Genomic DNA, 19850 nt, shown 5'->3' with positions numbered 1-19850 from the left:
TGACATTTAAAGCAAACATTTTTTTAAAATGCATTTTATTCCAGCAAAATTTGTATTTATCTGATTTATACACGTGTACCTGCTTAAACATATAATTTTCATACATTTATATTATGACCTTGTATTTTATCTGATCCAATAAATAGATTTCATCTGACTAGAATTATTTTTTGTTGAAGATCCATCACAAAATAAGGTTTCAGTAATCCAGACAGCCAGTAATTTGCAATTCGTATCAATCTATTCAACCAATTCAAAGTCCAGAGGCCCACACAAATCTGACTGACATCATGATTTACCATCACTATAGAGTTTTGTACTTTTTTAGTCAGTGTGGGCTGATTGTGTCTGACAGTCTTTGCCATTCTGGTCAAAAGAAACAAGGATCTTGGGCCCTCAGTCATTCTCTTGCAATGTTGCTTGTAAGCTGAATAATGATGCAGAAATGATCACATAACACGAGAAAAGTATTAGTTTATTGCTGCATTCTCATTGGTAATTGGTAGTTTATTTATTGTGTTTCCAGTTATATCAGTTACTTCAGTGCTGCTCAGTCTGGTAGTGGCACTGTGGCAACTGGTGTCACAGCATTTTCACTCGTAAATGTTATCTGAACAGCATTTGGTATCACTCTGTTACGGAAGCAAGTGTTCTGTTACACAGAAGTTTATCAAAGCTGTTGACCAATTATTCTCACTGCTAAATCTTACGTTAAGAGAATATATTAAAACTGATTATAATCTCCATTGAACTATTTTTTAAAGTAAACTATCAGAAAATATTGATAACTGAGGGGTCAGCTATACCCATTACAGTTGCCATCTCAGTAAACATGAGCAGTACAAATTAATCAGCCCATCCAATTTGCATTCTGCAAAAGGTCTGGACAAGTGGATGGAATTGGTCATCTGAAATTCTGCTGCCCGTGTCTTAACTTATAGCAAATCCTGTTTCCCTATGATCCCTTTGCTCACTGACCTACATTGGCTCCCAGTCAAGCAACATATAAATTTTAAAGTTCTCATCCTTGTTTTCAAATCCCTCCTTGGCTTACCTTTCCTTGTCGCTGTAATCTCCTCTTGCTCCATAACCCTCTGAGATATCTGCGCTCTTCTAATTCTGGCCTCCTGTGTATTTCCTATTGTAATCCTCCACCATTGGTGGCCATGCCTTCAGTTGCGTAGGTCCCGAGGCTCTGGAATTCTCTCCCTACATCTCTCTACCTCGCTTTCCTCCTTCAAGACACCTCTTAAAACCTACCTCTTTCACCAAGCTTTTGGTCATTGCCCTAATATCTTATTATTATATCTCTCTATCTGGCTCGGTGTCGTACTTTGTTTTATAATGCTGTTGTGAATCTTGGAAAGTTTCATTAAATTAAAGGTGATATATAAAACATATTGTCACTGGGGAGCACATTTTATCCAGAATTTGCTGTCATGTGGCATCTGTGATTTCTGTTCGACTGTTCCCTCGCACTCCGTTTGATATATTTTGCAGCACCGATTGCTGAAAGCTCAAGGTCAACAAAGCATGAAGACTTTGATAAATAACAGGATCAAGAGTCTATTCATGACCAATCAAATTTAAGGATTCAGGAAGGAACAGAGGAATGGCAGACAGTATGTTGGTTGAATTAATCAGCCATATCAGAGGGCGAGCAACCAAGAGAGTCGGCCACTGCTGAGGCTACAAGTAATAATAAAAGGTGCATTCATTTTGAGGTGCACTTGCAAAGAATGTTAAAAATTAGTTCCTGTGCTATGGCCAGGCATCAGGTTATCGGTGGAGGGAAACTGCCCAGCATTGAGCAGCGGATCAGCATTTGTGGTGGGGGGGCCTCATCATTGGGCCATAGAGTCTGCAGATGTGATGGGCTTACCTGGGAAGCGGCGTCCTCATAAGGGAATGTCCAACAGCCTGGGAAGATAGCCCTCATTTGAACCTTTAAATTAGCTTAATGCCCGCCCACATCCGGTCTACCTTTCTATCACAGGTAAGATGACGGTTACAGGGGGATATAGACAAGTTGGTCAGATGGGCTGACAAGTGACAAATGGAATTCAATCCGGCTGAGTGTGAGGTGATGCATGTGGGCAGGACAAACCAGGCAAGAGAATACATGATGAACGTGTGGACCCTGGGAAGCACCAAGGATCAGAGGGAACTTGATTTGCATGTACACCTGTCCCTCAAGGTAACAGGGCAAATGGATAAAGTGGTTAAGAAGGCATACGATGAGACTTCCGGTGGCGGCTATGAGGGAGTAAGTCGCACATTTGGTGGCTCTCGATCCGGTTGGACGTTTGGACCTTTTTCCCTGATTTTTTGTACTTTTGAGCGCTGGATCTGAAGGCATAGGCACTCAGGCACTGACTCCAGATATAGGTGTATGGAATTAAGGAGCAAAAAGAATCGCAAACAGCTGAAGAAGTGGGAAAACAAGGGCAGTGTAGAAGCTGCTGCTGAAGACAAAATGGCCGATGTCCGGACCCCAGTACAGACAGCCCAGCCAACAATGGAGTATCTGTTGAAGGTCATCCAAGAAGGCTTCATCGCGCTGAAATGGGACAGTTTAGACCCGATCCAGAAATCAATCAAGCGCCTGGAGCACAGGCTGGATGCCCAGGATCGGACGATCCAGAAGCTGAAAAAGGTGCTGGAGGAGCAGGAGGATCACCAAACAGTGGTGTAGGTGGAGATGGAGAGGCTGAAAGACCAACAAAAAAGGCTTCCGGAAAAGGTGGAGGACCTGGAAAAAAGGTCCCGTCGGCAGAATTTGAGAATTGTTGGCCTCCCGGAAGGGGCTGAAGGAGAAAATGCAGCGGCATATGTGGCAGATATGTTCAAGAAGCTGTTGGGGGATGATGTCTTCCCTCGCCCGTTGGAGGTGGACAGGGCACACAGAGCGCTGGCGAGGCAGCCGCGAGCGCCAGCGCCCCCCCCCCCCCCCCCCCCCCCCCCCCCCGAGTGATGGTGGTCAGGTTCCTGGACAAGGAGCGGGTGCTACAGTGGGCCAAGCGGAGCTGCAATTGGAACAATAGTGCATTGCGCATCTACCAGGACCTGAGCGTGGAGGTGGCCAGAAGGAGGGCAGGCTACAGGCAAGTCAAAGAGATTCTGTTTAAGAAGCAGGTGAGGTTTGGGCTGCTGTACCCAGCGCGCCTTTGGGCCACGTACGAGGGACGGCAGCATTACTTTGAGGAGCCCGAAGACGCGATGGACTTCGCCAAGAGAGAAGGGCTGTGCTGAACTGAGGACTTTTTGGACTTAAGTTTAAAAAGTTACTAAGTGATGTTTACACATTTGTCTTGTGTTGTTTTTCGTTTCTCTTCTGTACTCGAGTTTTCACTGGAAAAAGAGGGTAGTTAAGTTATTTGGTGCTGGGAGTTTTTTGTGTTCTGATCGGGATGGTTGGAAGTGCCTATTATTTATTTTGTTTTATTCGATTTGCACTAGCGTCGGGGTTTTCTTTGTTGTTTTTTTTTTCTTCAGAGCATTTGCTCGCGGATGGCTGGTTTGGGGAAGTGGTGTTGATCGGGGGCGGGGGGGGGAACAGAGTCGTTTGGGGGTCAGAGCTAGCTGGGTGAGCTGGTCTACGGAAGCCAGGTGAGGGGTGCGGATATAGCTAGTTTATGACGGGGGTTAGGTTACAGGGTGTTGTTGCTAGAGGGGGATAGGGGTAGTTGATTTGCTGACGAGGGAGGGATTTGGGTTTGGTAACATGTCGGAGGTGGGGGCTGCCAGGAGGTGGGCCAGGGGAAGCGCGACACGGGCTAGGGGTGGCCCCAATAAAGGAGATGGCTGATCAGCGAGGGGGGGGGACTCGGTACCCCTCAAACAGGCTGATTACCTGGAATGTTAGAGGGTTAAACGGACCAGTAAAAAGGGCATGTGTGTTCGCGCATCAGAGGGTGCTGAAGGAGGACGTAATAATGCTTCAGGAGACTCATCTGAAAGTAGCTGACCAGGTCAGATTTAAGGAAGGGCTGGATTAGCCAGGTCTTCCATTCGGGGCTGGACACTAAAACCAGGGGGGTCGCGATTTTGGTTAACAAACGGGTGCAATTGGAGGTGGGTAGTACAATCTCGGATGGGGGAGGCAGATTTGTCATGGTGAGTGGTAAGCTCGAGGGGATGAGGGTAGTTTTGGTCAATGTATATACCCCAAATTAGGATGATGTGGATTTTATTAAGAGACTGCTAGGGAAGATACCTGACCTGGACTCGCACAGGCTGATTATGGGAGCTGATTTTAACACCGTCCTTGACCCCGGCCTAGACTGGTCATGTTCAAAAATGGGTACGGTGCAGGCAATGGCAAAAGAACTGAGGGGGTTCATGGAGCAAATGGGGGGGTGGGGGGCCCTGACCCATGGAGGGCTAGTCGGCTGACAGGGAAGGAGTTTTCGTTCTATTCGCATGTTCATAAGGTGTATTCGTGAATCAATTTTTTTTCATCATGAGCAGGGGTGGGGGGGGGGGGGGGGGGGGGGGGTGACAGGCGTAGAATATTCAGCGATCGCTATTTCAGACCATGCTCCACACTGGGTTGATCTGCAGTCTGCAAGGAAAGTTTTCAGCGCCCTCAATGGAGGCTGGAGGTCGGTTTGTTGGCGGTCGAGGCGGTGTGTGAGAGGGTGAGGAAATGTATGCAAAACAATGACACGGGAAGTCTCAGCTGCGGTGCTTTGGGAGGCACTGAAGGCTGTGGTGAGAGGGGAGCTGATCGCGATTCGAGCACATAGGGACAGGACGGACAGGGCAGAAACGGACCGACTGGTGAAGGAGATCGTACAGGTAGACAGGAGATATGCGGAGACCCCGAGGGCAGAGCTATTAAGGGAACAACGAAGGCTACAGGCTGAGTTTGGGGTGTTGTCCACAGGTAAGGCTGTGGGATCAGCTTAGGAAGGCGAGGGGTGCGATCTATGAGCACGGGGAGAAAGCCAGTAGAATGCTGGCACAGCAACCGAGGAAGAGGGAGGCGGCCAGGGAAATAGGGATGGTAGTCGACAGGGGGGGGGGGATACTTGGTAGGAGATCCGGCAGGGCTGAACAAGATGTTCAGGGACTTCTATAGTAAGTTTTACACCTCGGAACCCCCTGCGGGGCCGGAGAGGATGAGGCGCTTTCTGGATGGACTGACCTTCCCAAAAGTGGGTAGGGGGTTGGTGTACGGGCTTGGGGCCCCGATTAGGACCGAAGAAATATTGGGGAGCTTGAGGGCCATGCAATCGGGTAAAGTCCTGGGGCCGGATGGGTATCCGGTGGAGTTTTATAAAAAGTTCTCGGAGATAGTGGGGCCGGTGCTGGTTAGGGTTTTTAACGAGGCAAGAGACAGAGTGGTTTAACCCCCGACGATGTCACAGGCCACCATCTCCCTGATATTGAAACGGGACAAAGACCCGGAGGCATGTGGGTCCTATAGGCCAATCTCTCTGCTCAATGTAGATGCAAAATTACTGGCCAAGCTCTTGGCAGCTAGGATTGAGGACTGTGTGCCGGACGTTATTATGGAAGATCGAACCGGGTTCGTCAAGGGCAGGCAGTTGGTGGCCAACCTAAGAAGGCTGCTGAATGTGATCATGAGGTGGAGATGCTGCCGTTGGACTGGGGTGAGCACAGTACGAAGTCTTACAACACCAGGTTAAAGTCCAACAGGTTTGTTTCGATGTCAGTAGCTTTCGAAGCGCTGCTCCTTCCTCAGGTGAATGAAGAGGTATGTCTCTTCATTCATACCTCTTCATTCACCTGAGGAAGGAGCAGCGCTCCGAAAGCTACTGACATCGAAACAAACCTGATGGACTTTAACCTGGTGTTGTAAGACTTCTTACTGTGATCATGATGCCACCGGAGAGTAGGGAGGCAGGAGGTAGTTGTGGCAATGGATGCCGAGAATGCTTTCGACCGGGTTGAGTGGGACTACTTATGGGAGGTGCTGGGACGATTTGGGTTCAGGGAGGGCTTTATCGACTGTGTTAGACTGCTGTACCAGACTCCGGAGGCTAGTGTTAGGACGAATAGGACGACGTCTGACTATTTTAGACTGTACTGAGGGACGAGGCAGGGGTGTCCCCTCTCCCCACTGCTGTTTGCGCTAGCAATAGAGCTGCTGGCAATTGCCCTGAGACCTTCTAGGGATTGTAAGGGGCTGGTACGGGGGGGGGGGGGGGGGGAAGGAAGAGGGGGGGGGGGAACACAGCGTTTCATTGTACGCCGACGACCTGCTCTTATACATCACGGATCCAGGGGCTGGGATGGATGAAATCATGGGAATCATGAGGGAATTCGGCCGGTTCTCGAGATATAAACTGAACATGGCAAAAAGTGTGTTGTTTGTATTCCAGGCGAGGGGCCAGGAGGGTCGGCTGAGGGGGCTGCCGTTTAGGTTAGTAGGGGACAGTTTCAGATACTTGGGGATACAGGTGGCGCGGGACTGGGGCCATCTGCACAAGTTGAACTTATCTTGGTTGGTGGAGCAAATGAGGGTCGAGTTCCGGAGGTGGGATGCGCTCCCACTGGGAGAGTGCAGACGGTTAAAATGACGATCCTCCCGAGGTTCCTGTTCGTATTCCAGTGTCTCCCCATTTTCATTCCGCGGTCTTTTTTCAAGAAGGTCAATAAAATGATTATGGGATTTGTGTGGGCAGGAAAGTCCCCGCGGGTGAAGAGATTGGTGCTCGAGAGGAACCGAGGGGAAGGGGGACTGGCGCTGCCAAACTTTAGTAATTACTACTGGGCGGCCAACATAGCTATGATAAGGAAGTGGATGGTGGGTGCGGGGTCAGTTTGGGGGCAGATGGAGGCCGCTTCGTGCAGGGGCATCAGTTTGGCAGCCCTGGTTACCGCGCCCCTGCCATTTATTTAGGAGGAGAGCTGGTTTTTGCACTATGGTGATTGTTCTTTGCACACTGTTTTGTATTGTTGTTTACTATGCCAAAATGCCTCAATAAAATTGTTTATCAAAAAAAAGAAGAAGGCATATGATATAATTGCTTTTATTAGCTGAGGCATAGAGTTTAAGAGCAGGGAGATTGTGCTGGAACTGTATTAAACATTGATTAGGCTACAGCTAGAGTATTGAGTGCAGTTCTGGAATCCGCATTATAGGAGGGATGTGATGGCATTGGAAAGGGTGCAGAGGAGATTTACCAGGATGTTGCCTGAGCTGGAGAGCTTTAGTTGTGAAGAGAGATTGGACAGACTGGCGTTGTTTTCCTTGGAACAGAGGACACTTGAGGGAGGGGGAAACGATTCAGATGTATAAAACCCTGGGGATTAGAAACGGGAAGAAACTTTTCCCCTTGGTGGAAGATCAATGACCAGAGGACGTAGATTTAAGAAAGGCTCGGGAGGTTTAGAGGGATTGTGAGGGGGAACCTTTTCACCCAGAGGGCGGTGGGAGTCTGGAACGCACTGCTTGAAAGGGTGATGGAGGCAGAGACCCTCATAACATTTAAGAAGTATTTAGATGTGCACTTGCGAAGTCAAGGCATACAAGGCTTTGAGTCAAGTGCTGGTAAATGGGATTAGAATTGTTAGAGGGTTATTTTTGACTGGCGCAGATGCAATGTGCCGAAGGGCTTTTTCTGGGTTATAGACCTCTATGACTCCAAATTTTTTTGCAACTCAGAAGTGTGAAATATTACATATTCATAGGAAAAATAAGGAGGTTGCATATCTTGATTCAGGGATAACTCCCCTGCTGCTCTTCAAAATAGTGCTGTGAGATCAATTCCAATATCTCCACCTGAGAAGGCAGAAGGGTCTAATCCGAAAGATGATACCTCTGACATTGCAGCAATCCTACATGGACTATTAGTGCTCATATATTCACTTATGTGCTCAAGATCTTAATCTGAATTTTACATGCTCAAAGCGAGCGTGTTTCCCATAGGGGATGGGGGATGCATTGCGGGGGGGGGGGGGGTGGCGGCGGTGCACATAAAATAGGGCGGTGCACACTCCCAGCACCTTCCGCTCCAACTTTGAGCTCAGTCTCATATTAGCCCTCAGAATTGGCAGCCCGCCTGTCATATTTAAATAAATAATCGAGGGTCAATTAGGCTGGTTATCAATCCAATTAATCGAGTAATATGCTATGCATGCCATAAAAACCTTTGGCATAGTCAGGAGAGGGCAGCCTGTTTTTTTTTTTTTTCCAATTACCCATTGAAAGGGAAAGAAGGAGTTCACTCTTGCCTTATGAACTTTGCTTTGAACTCCTTTACTGTAACCCTTTTGTATGTGTATAACTAAATAAGAATTTTTCTGTTTTTGTATTACATGGAACTGGGGGGGGGGGGGCGGCGGTATGGTAGCGTGGCCCCTTTAAGGGTGTTACTCCGCAGGCCATGTGACAGGTCTAGAGCCTATGGGGACACAAAACACGAATGTAAGCCTATCAGGACTTTAGGCATGGTTCTGGTCATTGGGCTTGGTCAGAGTTACCCTGGGAGTCGACATGTGTATTAGTTGTGCTGTCCGGTGTATATAGTTCGCCTGAGTTCAATAATCCTCTTTTGTGTTTCAACACTGTCTTGTCAATCGCCTCGCAGTATCACAAGAAGAAAGTATTTTACCTATAGAGTGGTGAGAATGTGGAACTTGCTTCAATCACTCCCTACGTTAGGAATTAGTAGAGATTGATTTAAGAGATAGATAAGCATAAGTTGGAGTATAGACTAGAGGGTTCTACTAATAGAGGTAGATGGGAGGAGTCTCACAAGTCACATAAACGCTGGTATGGACCTGTTGGACCAAATCAAATATTTATTTTTTTATGTTCATTATTATTTAGTTAAGTTATACTGAAAGCAAAAGCTCTGCCCAGTCAGTGTTGACATTTTTGCATCTGTCAAGAGGACCGTCAGGCAGGTGATAGTGGGAGGCTAGCCACCGAGTAGAGTAAACATTAAATAAGGTATCACTGTGCTCATTGGAGTCCGTGAGGTATCTGGGAGCCCTGAGTTCTTGTTCATAGTACTTCTCAGAAACTGTACTGCCTTTGTACTTTCGGGCAGTTTATTCAGATTCTTGGCTTTTGGGTGTTTAAGTCATTATATTCATCTTCATATGGAAAGAGTCTGTGTTTATGTTTTTTGTGTCACAGCCTAGGGCTCTGATAGATAGGCAAGTGAAAAAATTTAGGGTAAATTAGAGAAGCTTATTTAAAAATATTTAACAGCAATATAACATTTAATCAGAAAATACCTTTCAGGATTTTCAGATTCAGTGAACCTTTCACCACGTCTGTGTTTTTTTAAATATTGCAATACAGAACTTGAGGGAAGGCATAATGCAGTGTGAGGCAAACTGACAGCAGTTTTGTTTATGACTCACCAATACACTGGGGAAGATTTTTTGCCTTGTCATCTGGGCTTAGAGTTGGGTTGTGGGTGGTCTGCCCTTTATAGAAACTGCCTGAAATCGCCTGAAATTAAAATGATGGGCAGCCTATCTGCAGTTGAAGCAAGTTGAAAACCTATTCCTTGTTATTTCCTTGTCTTTCAATCAGCAACTTTATCGTTGTAATTGTTTGGACTTTTGCTACCTTCAATTTATTAATACACCTTGATGTAAGAATGAAGGTAAATTAACTCGAACTGCAGTCAAACTCTTTGGAAGCTCCTTCTGAAAAGAAATGGCCTTCCCTCAATGAAGTCTCATTTTATAACCTGTTTTGCAATAATTGACTCCTGGTATCAGCAGAACACTTATTGTTTGGTTCAATGTTCTGTGGAGATGCTATTCATGAAAAGACTAATAATGATTGAGTGCCATCTTCAAAATATACTTGGGAACTTGTACTTGGGCCCTATTTGTTTCTTAACATCACTATTAATTTTCATGAAAAAAAATGTATGCAACTTCTAATATTTTTGATGCATTACTTAAATTCACTTTTTCTTTTCACTTTATTGTATTGGGTGTTGCTGCAGACTATGTTTGTACTTCAATTTCTGAACGTTTACAATTTGACGCAGTTGGTGGTTTGCATGGATCATTCACCACTGTTGAAAATTTGTGCATTTATTCTCTTCTCTGGTTCTTTCTTCTCCCATCTCTTTCCACTTTTAATCTTTCCCAACTCTTGCTATTTTAAGGAATAATGAAAAAATTTAACAAACTCTTATGAATGAAATACTGAGCTAAATAAAATTGAATTTAGCGAACTAAACCACTTGCTTGTTCAAGTCACCATAACTCATGTCTGTGGCATTTATAAATTATGCATCGCAATACTAGATTTATTTTCTGAAGCTCGCTACTTCCCTATGTGAAGCTTTTGTGTATATAGCTTGATTTTAAGCTCCTGTTAGAGTGGCCAACACTGATATGTCTGCATGAAGGTTTAACCACAGTGAATCCCCAGGAATAATCAAAACCACTGATAGCAATAGCAAAACATTGAAACTGTTTGCATTCCGTTACAATTATTAAATCAAAATTATGTATGTGTTTCTGGTGCTTGAGGATAACTGTTAGCAAGACTGTAATAAATGTAAACTGTTTTCCTACTATATATGCAGTCTGAAGCTCCCAATGCAGCTAAACTATTGAATCAGGATTGAGAAATAGGAACATTTGCCGAGGATGGTTACCAAAAAGATCCATTGAGTCAAAGAAATATTGTAAAAATTAAGAGCAACTGCACTTCATTGAAAATTATATTAGGTGTTGCATTGATTTGCTCTGAAAACCAAGCAGAAAATTGAGTGTGAAAACAGCACTTGTGAAGTGTGAAGAATGTATTTGCCAGGAAGTTGAAAACGTGAATTATGTCAACTAATGTCAACCTGTGGTTTTGTCAATCAAAATCTCATAATTAAATCACAGGTTGTTGAACAAAACATACTGTGATATGAAGTAGTGGAGCATGGAAGTTTTTTGAATCTCAACTAGTTGTAATTCAATAATAAAGTATTCGCTGTGTGGTATTGACATTCAAGGATTCATTCCCTAATCTAGCACCCACAGCAGGGCCATAATTTCCAAAGAATAATTCCTTAAAGGACCGCTCCCCACCTGTACAAGGGAATCACCCCTGTGAATGTGATTGCATCAAATTAATGAGGTTACCTGATGGCTGCTTGATTATCACTTGACATTTGTCTACATGAATATTTAAGTGGCATCTTGAGTTTGTTGATAAAACACTCACTCGCAATTTTCGAAGAATATAGCGTCAAGTCCCATTATAGACTTGACCACATAATTTAAAGTGCCCATTGTAGCGTAGGGGGGATAGTACTTCATTGTTGGAAGTACTGTCTCACGAGTAAAGTACTACATTGCTCAGGTAGTTGTAAAAGATCAGAGCATTCTCCTGATGTTCTGGATAACATCAAAAATAAATCATCTGATTATTCACTTGCTCTTTATGGGACGGTAACTGTACACATGAGCTCCCACAGTTGTGTGTGACAATAGTGACTAAACTTCAAAAGTAAGTAATTGATTGTGAATTGCTTTGGGATGGAAAATAATTATATACGTCTTGAAGGTACTATATAAATGCAAGTTCTTTTTCTGAAGTCGATGAGGAATTTAATGTTATATTGTTTACTTTTTTGCTATGACTGCCTGGAAATGAAAGTAGTTTAATATCGTTAACAGACTAAATATTTAATGATGTTCTGAGAATTTTGTCGCTCCAAAAATGAATTATCAAACATGAAGAGAAAGTTGGGGAAATAAAATGAAATTTACTTGTTAAGGCCTTTAATGATTAATTTCTGCAGAATCGCTCAGCAGAATCTCCTTTTCTAGGAAACACTGAACATTTTGGTTTCAAAAGTGGCAGCTATTGTCATTTGTGCAGGGCTAAACTTCCTTTAGAACAATCAGTGTTTTTGAGAGATGCTACCACAGTGCCTCATATTTTCAGGATTTGACAGACAACACTGGTGACAATAGATGTGCTGCAATATCATAGCATCATAGAAGGAAACCGTTCAGCCCCTTTGGTTTCCGCTGCCTTTATGTAAAGGTGGCTCACATAGTCCCATTCTCCCACCCTTTCCCTGTAACAATGCAAATCTTTTATCATGTGTTTATTCAATTCCCTTTTGATATCTGCAATTGAGTCTGCCTCCACTACCCTCTCAGGCCGTGCAATCCAGATTCTAACTACTCTGCATAAAAAAATGTCCTCCTAGTTTTTTTGCCCATCACCTTAAACAGGTATCCTCTGGTTTTCGACCCCTCTGCCATAGGGAACAGTATCTCTCTATTTATTCTGTCTAGACAAACGGGATTTTGAACAAATCTTCTCTAAACCGCATCTATTTTAAGGAGGATAGTACCAGTTTCTTCAATCTATCTTCGTAACTGAAGTTTCCCATACCTTGAACCATTCTGAATGTTTTCTACACCATTTATAAAGCCTTCCCATCCCCTAAAATGTAGACCGAATTCGCCGTTCCCCGCCACTAGGATTGGGGATTCTGATCGGGAGGAGAATCCCGCATTGGCCCAAAACCGGGATTGGCGCTGGGCGGCAGACCCATCCCCAGTCTTTACTCCCATCCCGCCATCCATAGTAGGCTTCCCACCCTGCACCGGTGAAACCATGCAAACAGCTGACATGCATTCATTAGAATATGATTAATGGATTGGAAGCCTGAATCTCCAATGCCTCCACCCCCTCCCCCCCCCACCCCACCTCCCCACCTGTTATGCTCTGACCTGCACAGCGGGAACTCCACCAGACAGGCTTTTGGTGCAAGTACTGACAAGCATTTTTCTTGCACAATGGACCCGGAGGTACTTCAAGGGGGTTAGCCTATTGCTCATGTGCCCCTCTGTCTGGGGGGGTAGGTGGGCTTGGACTGTGGAAAAGGGATTGATCCCGGGCCCCCTCCTAGGATGGGGGGGCCTGTGTCTGGACTGCCCCTTCCAGTCCTGGACAACTTGAAGATCACTCGTAGCATGGTGAGCTCAGGCAGCCCTCTTGTTCAAAATCATCATCCTTGTCTGACCTGTTTAAACTCTTGAATTGACCTTCGCACATTGAACTACTCTGTCTGACAGGCATGAGGAGGTCAGACAGTTCATTTAAAATTGACGCCAAGAAGACTTTCCTCACATCTGCTCCCTCAGTCCTATGCTTTTGAACACTTTTTGAAGTGTCAGAGCCTTCCAAGAAAGTCCCCAACACTTGAAAGGCCTTGAAATCCTCTGTGATCCTTTGAAATGCCTAGTATTCATTCAGTTTCACAGTACAGTACCTTTAACTAGCCTTTGATTGACAGCTTGATGATTTAAACACAGCTGCCAGAAGGTTTGATTGTTTATCTCTCCCTTCACGCTTGAATGCATTTGAAGTACCCCCAATTGAGCCTAACCACAATATTTATAAACATTTCTGTTCTGATTGATAGATACTAGCCACTTGAAAGCAGCTAAGTGCTTTCTCTTACACTGCAGAATGCACTGAGTGTTGTTGAAGTGGCCAACAGCTATCAATCACAACAAGAATGGTGGGTGGCCGAAAAGGGGTGCATTGGATCACCCTCCTGCATGCATGATTGTGGGGGGGGGGGGGGGGTAACCCATTATTCCACTTCTTGATAAGGGATTGGGGGGTGCTCCCCTGGCCAGTGGGGTGGAGGGGGGGGGGGGGGTCAACATTTGCATTGTGAGGGAGAGGATGGGCCTGTCTCTGGATGTTGAGATTAGGGCACCCATTCGAATAGGCTGCCCGAAACCAATAATTGCAGGGAAACCGGCGTTTTTGCTGCTATGCATTATTTTGAATAGCAAAGGTCTGTGAATTCCACCTTGGCAATAGTCATAGCGCCAGAGGGGCACAGTCCTGATTTTCTGCTTGCGGGCAGCACTTAGTCTCTGGAATGGAGAATCCTGCCCATGGTGTCCAGAATTGGGCATGTCAGAGATGACAATGAAGTATCAAAGGTCCTGCGTATTGGATTCCCACAGGCTGCAAAGACTACTTTTAACTCAAATGTGTCTACAAAACAATTTTGCTGTTCTAACAACCCTCCGTTTATTTATTTATAAATTTAGAGTACCCAATTCATTTTTTCTAATTAAGGAGCATTTTAGCGTGGCCAATCCACCTACCCTGCACATCTTTGGGTTGTGGGGGCGAAACCCATGCAAACACTGGGAGAATGTGCAAACTCCACACGGACAGTGACCCAGAGCCGAGATCGAACCTGGGACCTCGACGCCGTGAGACAGCAATGCTAACCACTGTGCCACCGTGCTTTCCTCCAACCCTCCGTTTACAAGCTAACACGGCACAAGATCAGTGCCAATCATATTCCATTCCTATATAACTCAGAAGTGGAATTTGATAATATATATTGGATATTGATCTGTTCAACGAGATCAGTCATCAACCCATCATGGGTGCCCCTTTCTTGTTGTCTACTGCGACTTCCTTCCCAATGTCATAATGATTTTGAAATGCACAAATCTGTCCAGAATCTGAGCAAACTGTCCAGACTGACATTTCAATGCAATACTGAGGAATTGCTGCATTGATGGAAGTGCCATCTTTAAGTAAGACTTTAAACATTTCCTTTTCTACCAGCTGAAGTGGCTGAAAAGATTCTTTGACACTTATTTGGAGAAGAGTAGATTTCTCCCAGTGTCCTCGACAACTTTCCCACTTTAACTAATGCCATCGAAAACAGATTATCTGGTCATTCATTTATTTGCCACTTGAGATCTGTGTGCGTTGTCTACTGCCTGTACGTACATAGGAACTGTGACTGCGCTTCATAAGCAATCCTTTGGTTCTTAAACACATTGGGAGGTCCCGATGACATCATAAGTACAAGGCTTTCCTTTCTTTGCACAGGCCATTAAGGGTGACAGTGCAAGCAAAATTCTTTGTTTTGTATCTACAGCTGAGAAGTTGAGAGCGGGTCTGATAAAGGTCTCAAGATTGTTAAGGGTTATAATGGGATAAATAGTGGTGGATTGTTTCCAGCAAGACGGCACAAATTATCATGACGACAAAAAGAAATAGAGGAAGTTTGAAAAAAATTATTTACACAAGAGGGTGATTAGAATGTTGAATATTTTGCCACAAACTATTTTTTAAGCAATATATAAATTGCTAGAAAATTAAATGGTTACTTTACAAGATAATTACTGAAGGATGTGGAGAGTAGGAGAATGCCATACATTTGTATAAATGTTTCTCCAATGTGATATTGTATAAGTTCTAATAGTTGAGCCAGTTTTACTCCGGAATCTCCAAAAATGGGGCTCTATGTCCCCACTACGGCGTAAAAACGCTGGCGTTTCACTCTTGACTTTCCTTACAAAAAGACGAGCGATTCTCCTACCTGCAGGGGGCTGGCAGGGCCCCGGAGTGCTTCTCGCAGCTCTGGCTGTGGATACGGGCCCCCGCACTTCCGGTCGGGAGTCCACGCATGCGCATGGTGACGGCCTGCAGCGGCCGCGCCGTGCACCATGGCGGACTCGGACCACGGACCAACATCAACAGTGTAGGTCCCCCCGGAGATGGCGCACGCCCGCAGCTCCGAGCCGCCCGATTGCTGTCCCGGACACCCATGAGGCCCCCCTGGTGCTCGATCCCCCTGCTCCCCACCAGGGCGGCCACGGACTGAGTCTGCAGCCGCCACCCGAGGTTTCCGACCGGCGATACATGGTTAGAACCACGCGTTGGGAACTCAGCCAGTTTTGCCCGGAGAATCACTGGGGTGGCCTCTGGCAATGGCTCCCCAGCCGTGCTGCGGTAATCCGTGCGCGAGTAATCCTCTGGGCACAATTCCCGGATAAACATCGATTCTCCGCCCTGGTGCCAAACGTGATTTCTGCGTGGGGCTGCAGAGAATCCTGCCCAGAGTTTCACATCAACATTGTAGCACATTAGCGTTGGGTAGCTTTGTTTTTATGAAGTTTGCATTGTCAGACCTACCTTAGCATTTATTAACAAAGTTTTGACAATTTTTTTTTTTTTTTGCTGTGATTCTGGTCTTCCATAGATACTATTTCAGCTGTTTATTACTTTGAGAAATTTAATGCTTTATTTTATGTTCGTTGCATAGAATTTCCTTTTCAAGAATATTTTTTAATACTTTGAACTTCACACTTGGTCTGGAAGACTCCTATGCACAGCGAGTTCAGGGATTTTGCTGTATATTCTGTCTACCAGTTATCTTGCATGTACAATGCAAACCTGTGCAATGTGCAAAACTGCATTCCATCTAAAACATAATGAGGCAAGAGATCGATCCACCTTACAGGAAGTAATCTTACACTTCTTGAATTCCATGCCAGCTACATCACTGCAGATCAATAAGTAAACAAGTCTTAAAAGTTCCAAGATGATTCTTTGAACTCTTAACTTTTTAATCTTAATCTTTAATTCGCATTTGGATATCAATGAGCAGAGCTTCAGTCTCCCAGGACAATTTGCAACATGGCTGTTGGCTAAATAATTTGAGCATGCTGACCTAGCTAGATTATAACTTGGTAGCAGCTTTTTAACAGTATGAGAAAAACTGTAAGTTTTTAGTCACGTAGGTCAAATTCAAAGTACTTTCTTTTACTAAGTACTGAACAGCATCTGGAGGGCAGGGGAGGAGGAACATCATGCAGGCTAACTGATAAATTATCAAACAAATATTGGGGATATTTTTGTGTTGTATCATTACTAAGCTTGTATTTTCTTGCAGTGGGTTAATATTACTCTTCATTTTCCATTTTATTTATGCAAATAACTAGTCAAAAATGAGTGTCTCACTTTTAATTCTTTGGTTGTACTCCTGTACCAGAAAGTAACAAATGAGCAAAGAAACTGGGGGGGTGGGGGTACGTTTTAGGCCACTTAAGCATCTCTTCAACATGTCCAACACAGCTAATGACAATTTCCCTGAATCCCATTGCCTTTAACTCAACAAATTAATACATCAGGGAGTTTATCAAGCAGCAGATAATCTCCAGTCATTTGACTAAATGGATTAAATGTAGAGAAACAAATCGCTCATGAATTTATAACACATCATTATAGGGGTGGTTAAATACGTTTAACTCTTATCCCTTTAGCACCAAATGTTCTTAGTGCAGCTATTTAAAAAATTTGCAACTAATTTAAAAATTAGTTTATGACTGAAGCCAGTTGTTTTGATTACATTTAAATTACATCTATGTAATAGGTGGTGGGAATTATTTTGCATGCGGCGTGGTTAAATTTTATATTGAAGATAAAGATTCATGCTTAAGCTTATATAAGCATGATGCTGATTTTAAAATGTCATTGCAAAAAATGGAATTGCGATATCTGGCTTGGAGTGCCAGTTTGGTAGCAAGTAACTTGTGCAGGAGTTCCAGAAACCAAGTGAAAATATAGCAATCATATCAAAAGATGTTGCTGTGGGCACACTGCAAAAAATGGCCCAAGTACTTAAAAGATTAAAAGTGGTTGTCAGTAAAAACGCCTCACAGTGGTGGTGAGACAAAAACACACTTAGTGAATTTGAAACCACGATAAAGAGAAGGGTTAGAGTTCACAGTGCTGGTTTGCCGTAAATGGTTCTCATGGATTTTTCTTTTCCCATAGGTTTTCTGGGTTCATTGTTTGAACGGCCTGTTCCACTCGGTTATTCTGTTTTGGTTCCCACTGAAAGCCCTCGAGCATGGTGAGCAACATAGATAAACAGAAATGTTTAGCGAGATCTTTTCAGGTTACCTTATTTCCTCCTGCATACAATCCACAGTTTGCTGTGCTTATCATTTTGTCTTAAACTGGCGATATAAATTTAAACATTTACCCATTGGTTCAACTTAAGTTTTAACTGTCTTGAGCCTAAAGTTTCACCAGCATTTATTGGAACAAAACACACACATACTTACATTTTTAAAAATAAATTTAGAGTGTCCAATTCATTTTTTTTTCCAATTAAGGGGCAATTTAGTGTCCAATTAAGGACCTACCCTGCACATCTTTGGGTTGTGGGGGGGGAAACCCACACACAGAGGGAGACTGTGCAAACTCCACACGGACAGTGACCCAGAGCCGGGATCGAACCTGGGACCTCGGCGCCGGGAGCTAGCAGTGCTATCCACTGCACCGCCGTGCTGCCCCCACACATACTTGCATAATAGTGAAACAAAAAAAGTACTTTTTGAAATGCTTAAGCATGAAAATAAATGTTGGAGATGGGGGAGTTTATTTTTAAAGCAATCTATTTGTCATGCATACAAACTTCACCCAAATGAATCTCTGTCCAGTGTTGGCAATTATGCTTCATTAAACAGTGGAAAGTGATCTAAATTGTGAGTGTTTCGAATTTCCTCCTTCAAAGTCGAAATTAGTGCAGGGTTTATTCATAGATGGTCACACAGATTGAAATATGTTCACCAGTAGGATATAAAGTGTTAGACATGCCATGTATGTTTGGAGTTATGACGTGTAGCAAAAGGTTTACAGTCGCCTAAGATGAGTTCTGTCACTAATGGTATCCGTCCAGATACTAATGTACCAATTTCAGTAGTGCCCTCTGTAGCCATCTGGGATGGCCACTTACAATAAGGAACAGGGAAGGTCACAAAGCATAACGGGAAAAATGGACAATGCGAGTTCAGACAGGCTCAGAGCCTGAATGCATATTTGTGAGTGAGGAATCCAGACGGTATCGAAACCCCCAACCGATTAGCATTTTGATGGCCCATTTCCGCCAGACAAAGGATTGATACTTGAGCAACCGATACAATCCCAGACATTTCGGCACCACTCCCTGTACTCGGTAAGCGTAAACAACAGGGTCAATGACCACTTAGGACACGCCCAGCCATCAAGGCACCCGCCCCTTTATTGGTTCGAATCGAACACAGTGATCAAGAATTAACCAATTAGTGGGGTCCAAACTGAAGGACCGCCCAAAAGAGCACGAAAACCCCCAAGGATAAAAAGAGAGACCACCATGTGTTCGGCCTCTCTTGGACCTGCACTCCGGCAATGTCTACTTCCAAGTGCAGCACCACCAGAAACAAGTTCGAGTTCAACGCCCGCTATCAGACGATGAGCCCAGCTGAGCAGCAGTTACCTCTACAGACCCAATGGACCCAGAATTGAACAACAGCCACTGTTCCTCTGACCTAAGCCGGGTGGCTGAAGTTAAGTACAGGTTGTCATAGTTGATAGGTGTAGTTTAACTAGTAGTGTCTATGTTGCATGATTAATTGTGTGTGTAAATAAAGTACCCTTGATCTTGAACTAACTAACTGGTGTTTGGCTCTTTGATTGATATCCGGTTGAACCTTGTGGTGGTATCATTTGATACCTGGCGACTCTGAGCAATATAGTATAGATACCTAAAGAAAGGAGGGCAACCTCACTGATTGCTATATTTACAGTAGGTAAAATAAGGCAACAGTTATTGCCGACATCTGACGACTCGACCCAGAAGTGACTGTGTCACTCCGAGAGAACCCACAAAACGTTTGAATTGGAAATCGAAATTGGGAAAGTAAAAGAAACCACAAGCGTAAAACCAGTATCGATCAAACCTCCAAGATTCGGAAGTGTGTAATTTGCATGCGTACTAACAAAGGGATACAAGGTAAACTCGATAGATTTTGTCGCGTGAAACTTTCAGGAGTTGCGTAAACCGGAAAATAGCTTGAGCCGTACCCGTGTTTGCACCACCGCTTTATTTTCCCTTGTTCCAAATTCCCGGTAGAGACAGAGATAATTGTAGGGATGGCGATGAAGGCAATGGAACGCCTTATGCATCCACAAGAGCCCGAGGTCACAGCGACCAACAGAGCAGAACAGTGTCCCATATGGGAAGAAGAGATTAGGAAATACCTAAAGGGGAAAGAATGGCCCCTATGGTGGG

The 19850-nt window shown here is 44.3% G+C and overlaps 1 protein-coding gene across 4 annotated transcripts in view; it reads left to right on the top strand.

The window, feature by feature from the left end:
* atp8a1 (ATPase phospholipid transporting 8A1) overlaps positions 1-19850 on the top strand; it is a 508819-nt gene that overhangs the window by 409653 nt on the left and 79316 nt on the right. For all 4 annotated transcript variants that reach the window (XM_072496670.1, XM_072496671.1, XM_072496674.1 and 1 more), the window contains one exon: positions 17570-17648. In XM_072496670.1, coding sequence (XP_072352771.1) covers positions 17570-17648 — 79 coding nt within the window. The remainder of the gene's footprint in view (positions 1-17569; positions 17649-19850) is intronic.

Source organism: Scyliorhinus torazame, chromosome 3 (genome assembly GCF_047496885.1).
Source record: "Scyliorhinus torazame isolate Kashiwa2021f chromosome 3, sScyTor2.1, whole genome shotgun sequence".
NCBI classification, from domain to species: Eukaryota; Metazoa; Chordata; class Chondrichthyes; order Carcharhiniformes; family Scyliorhinidae; genus Scyliorhinus; species Scyliorhinus torazame.
This window is presented reverse-complemented; position numbering and strand designations above follow the sequence as displayed.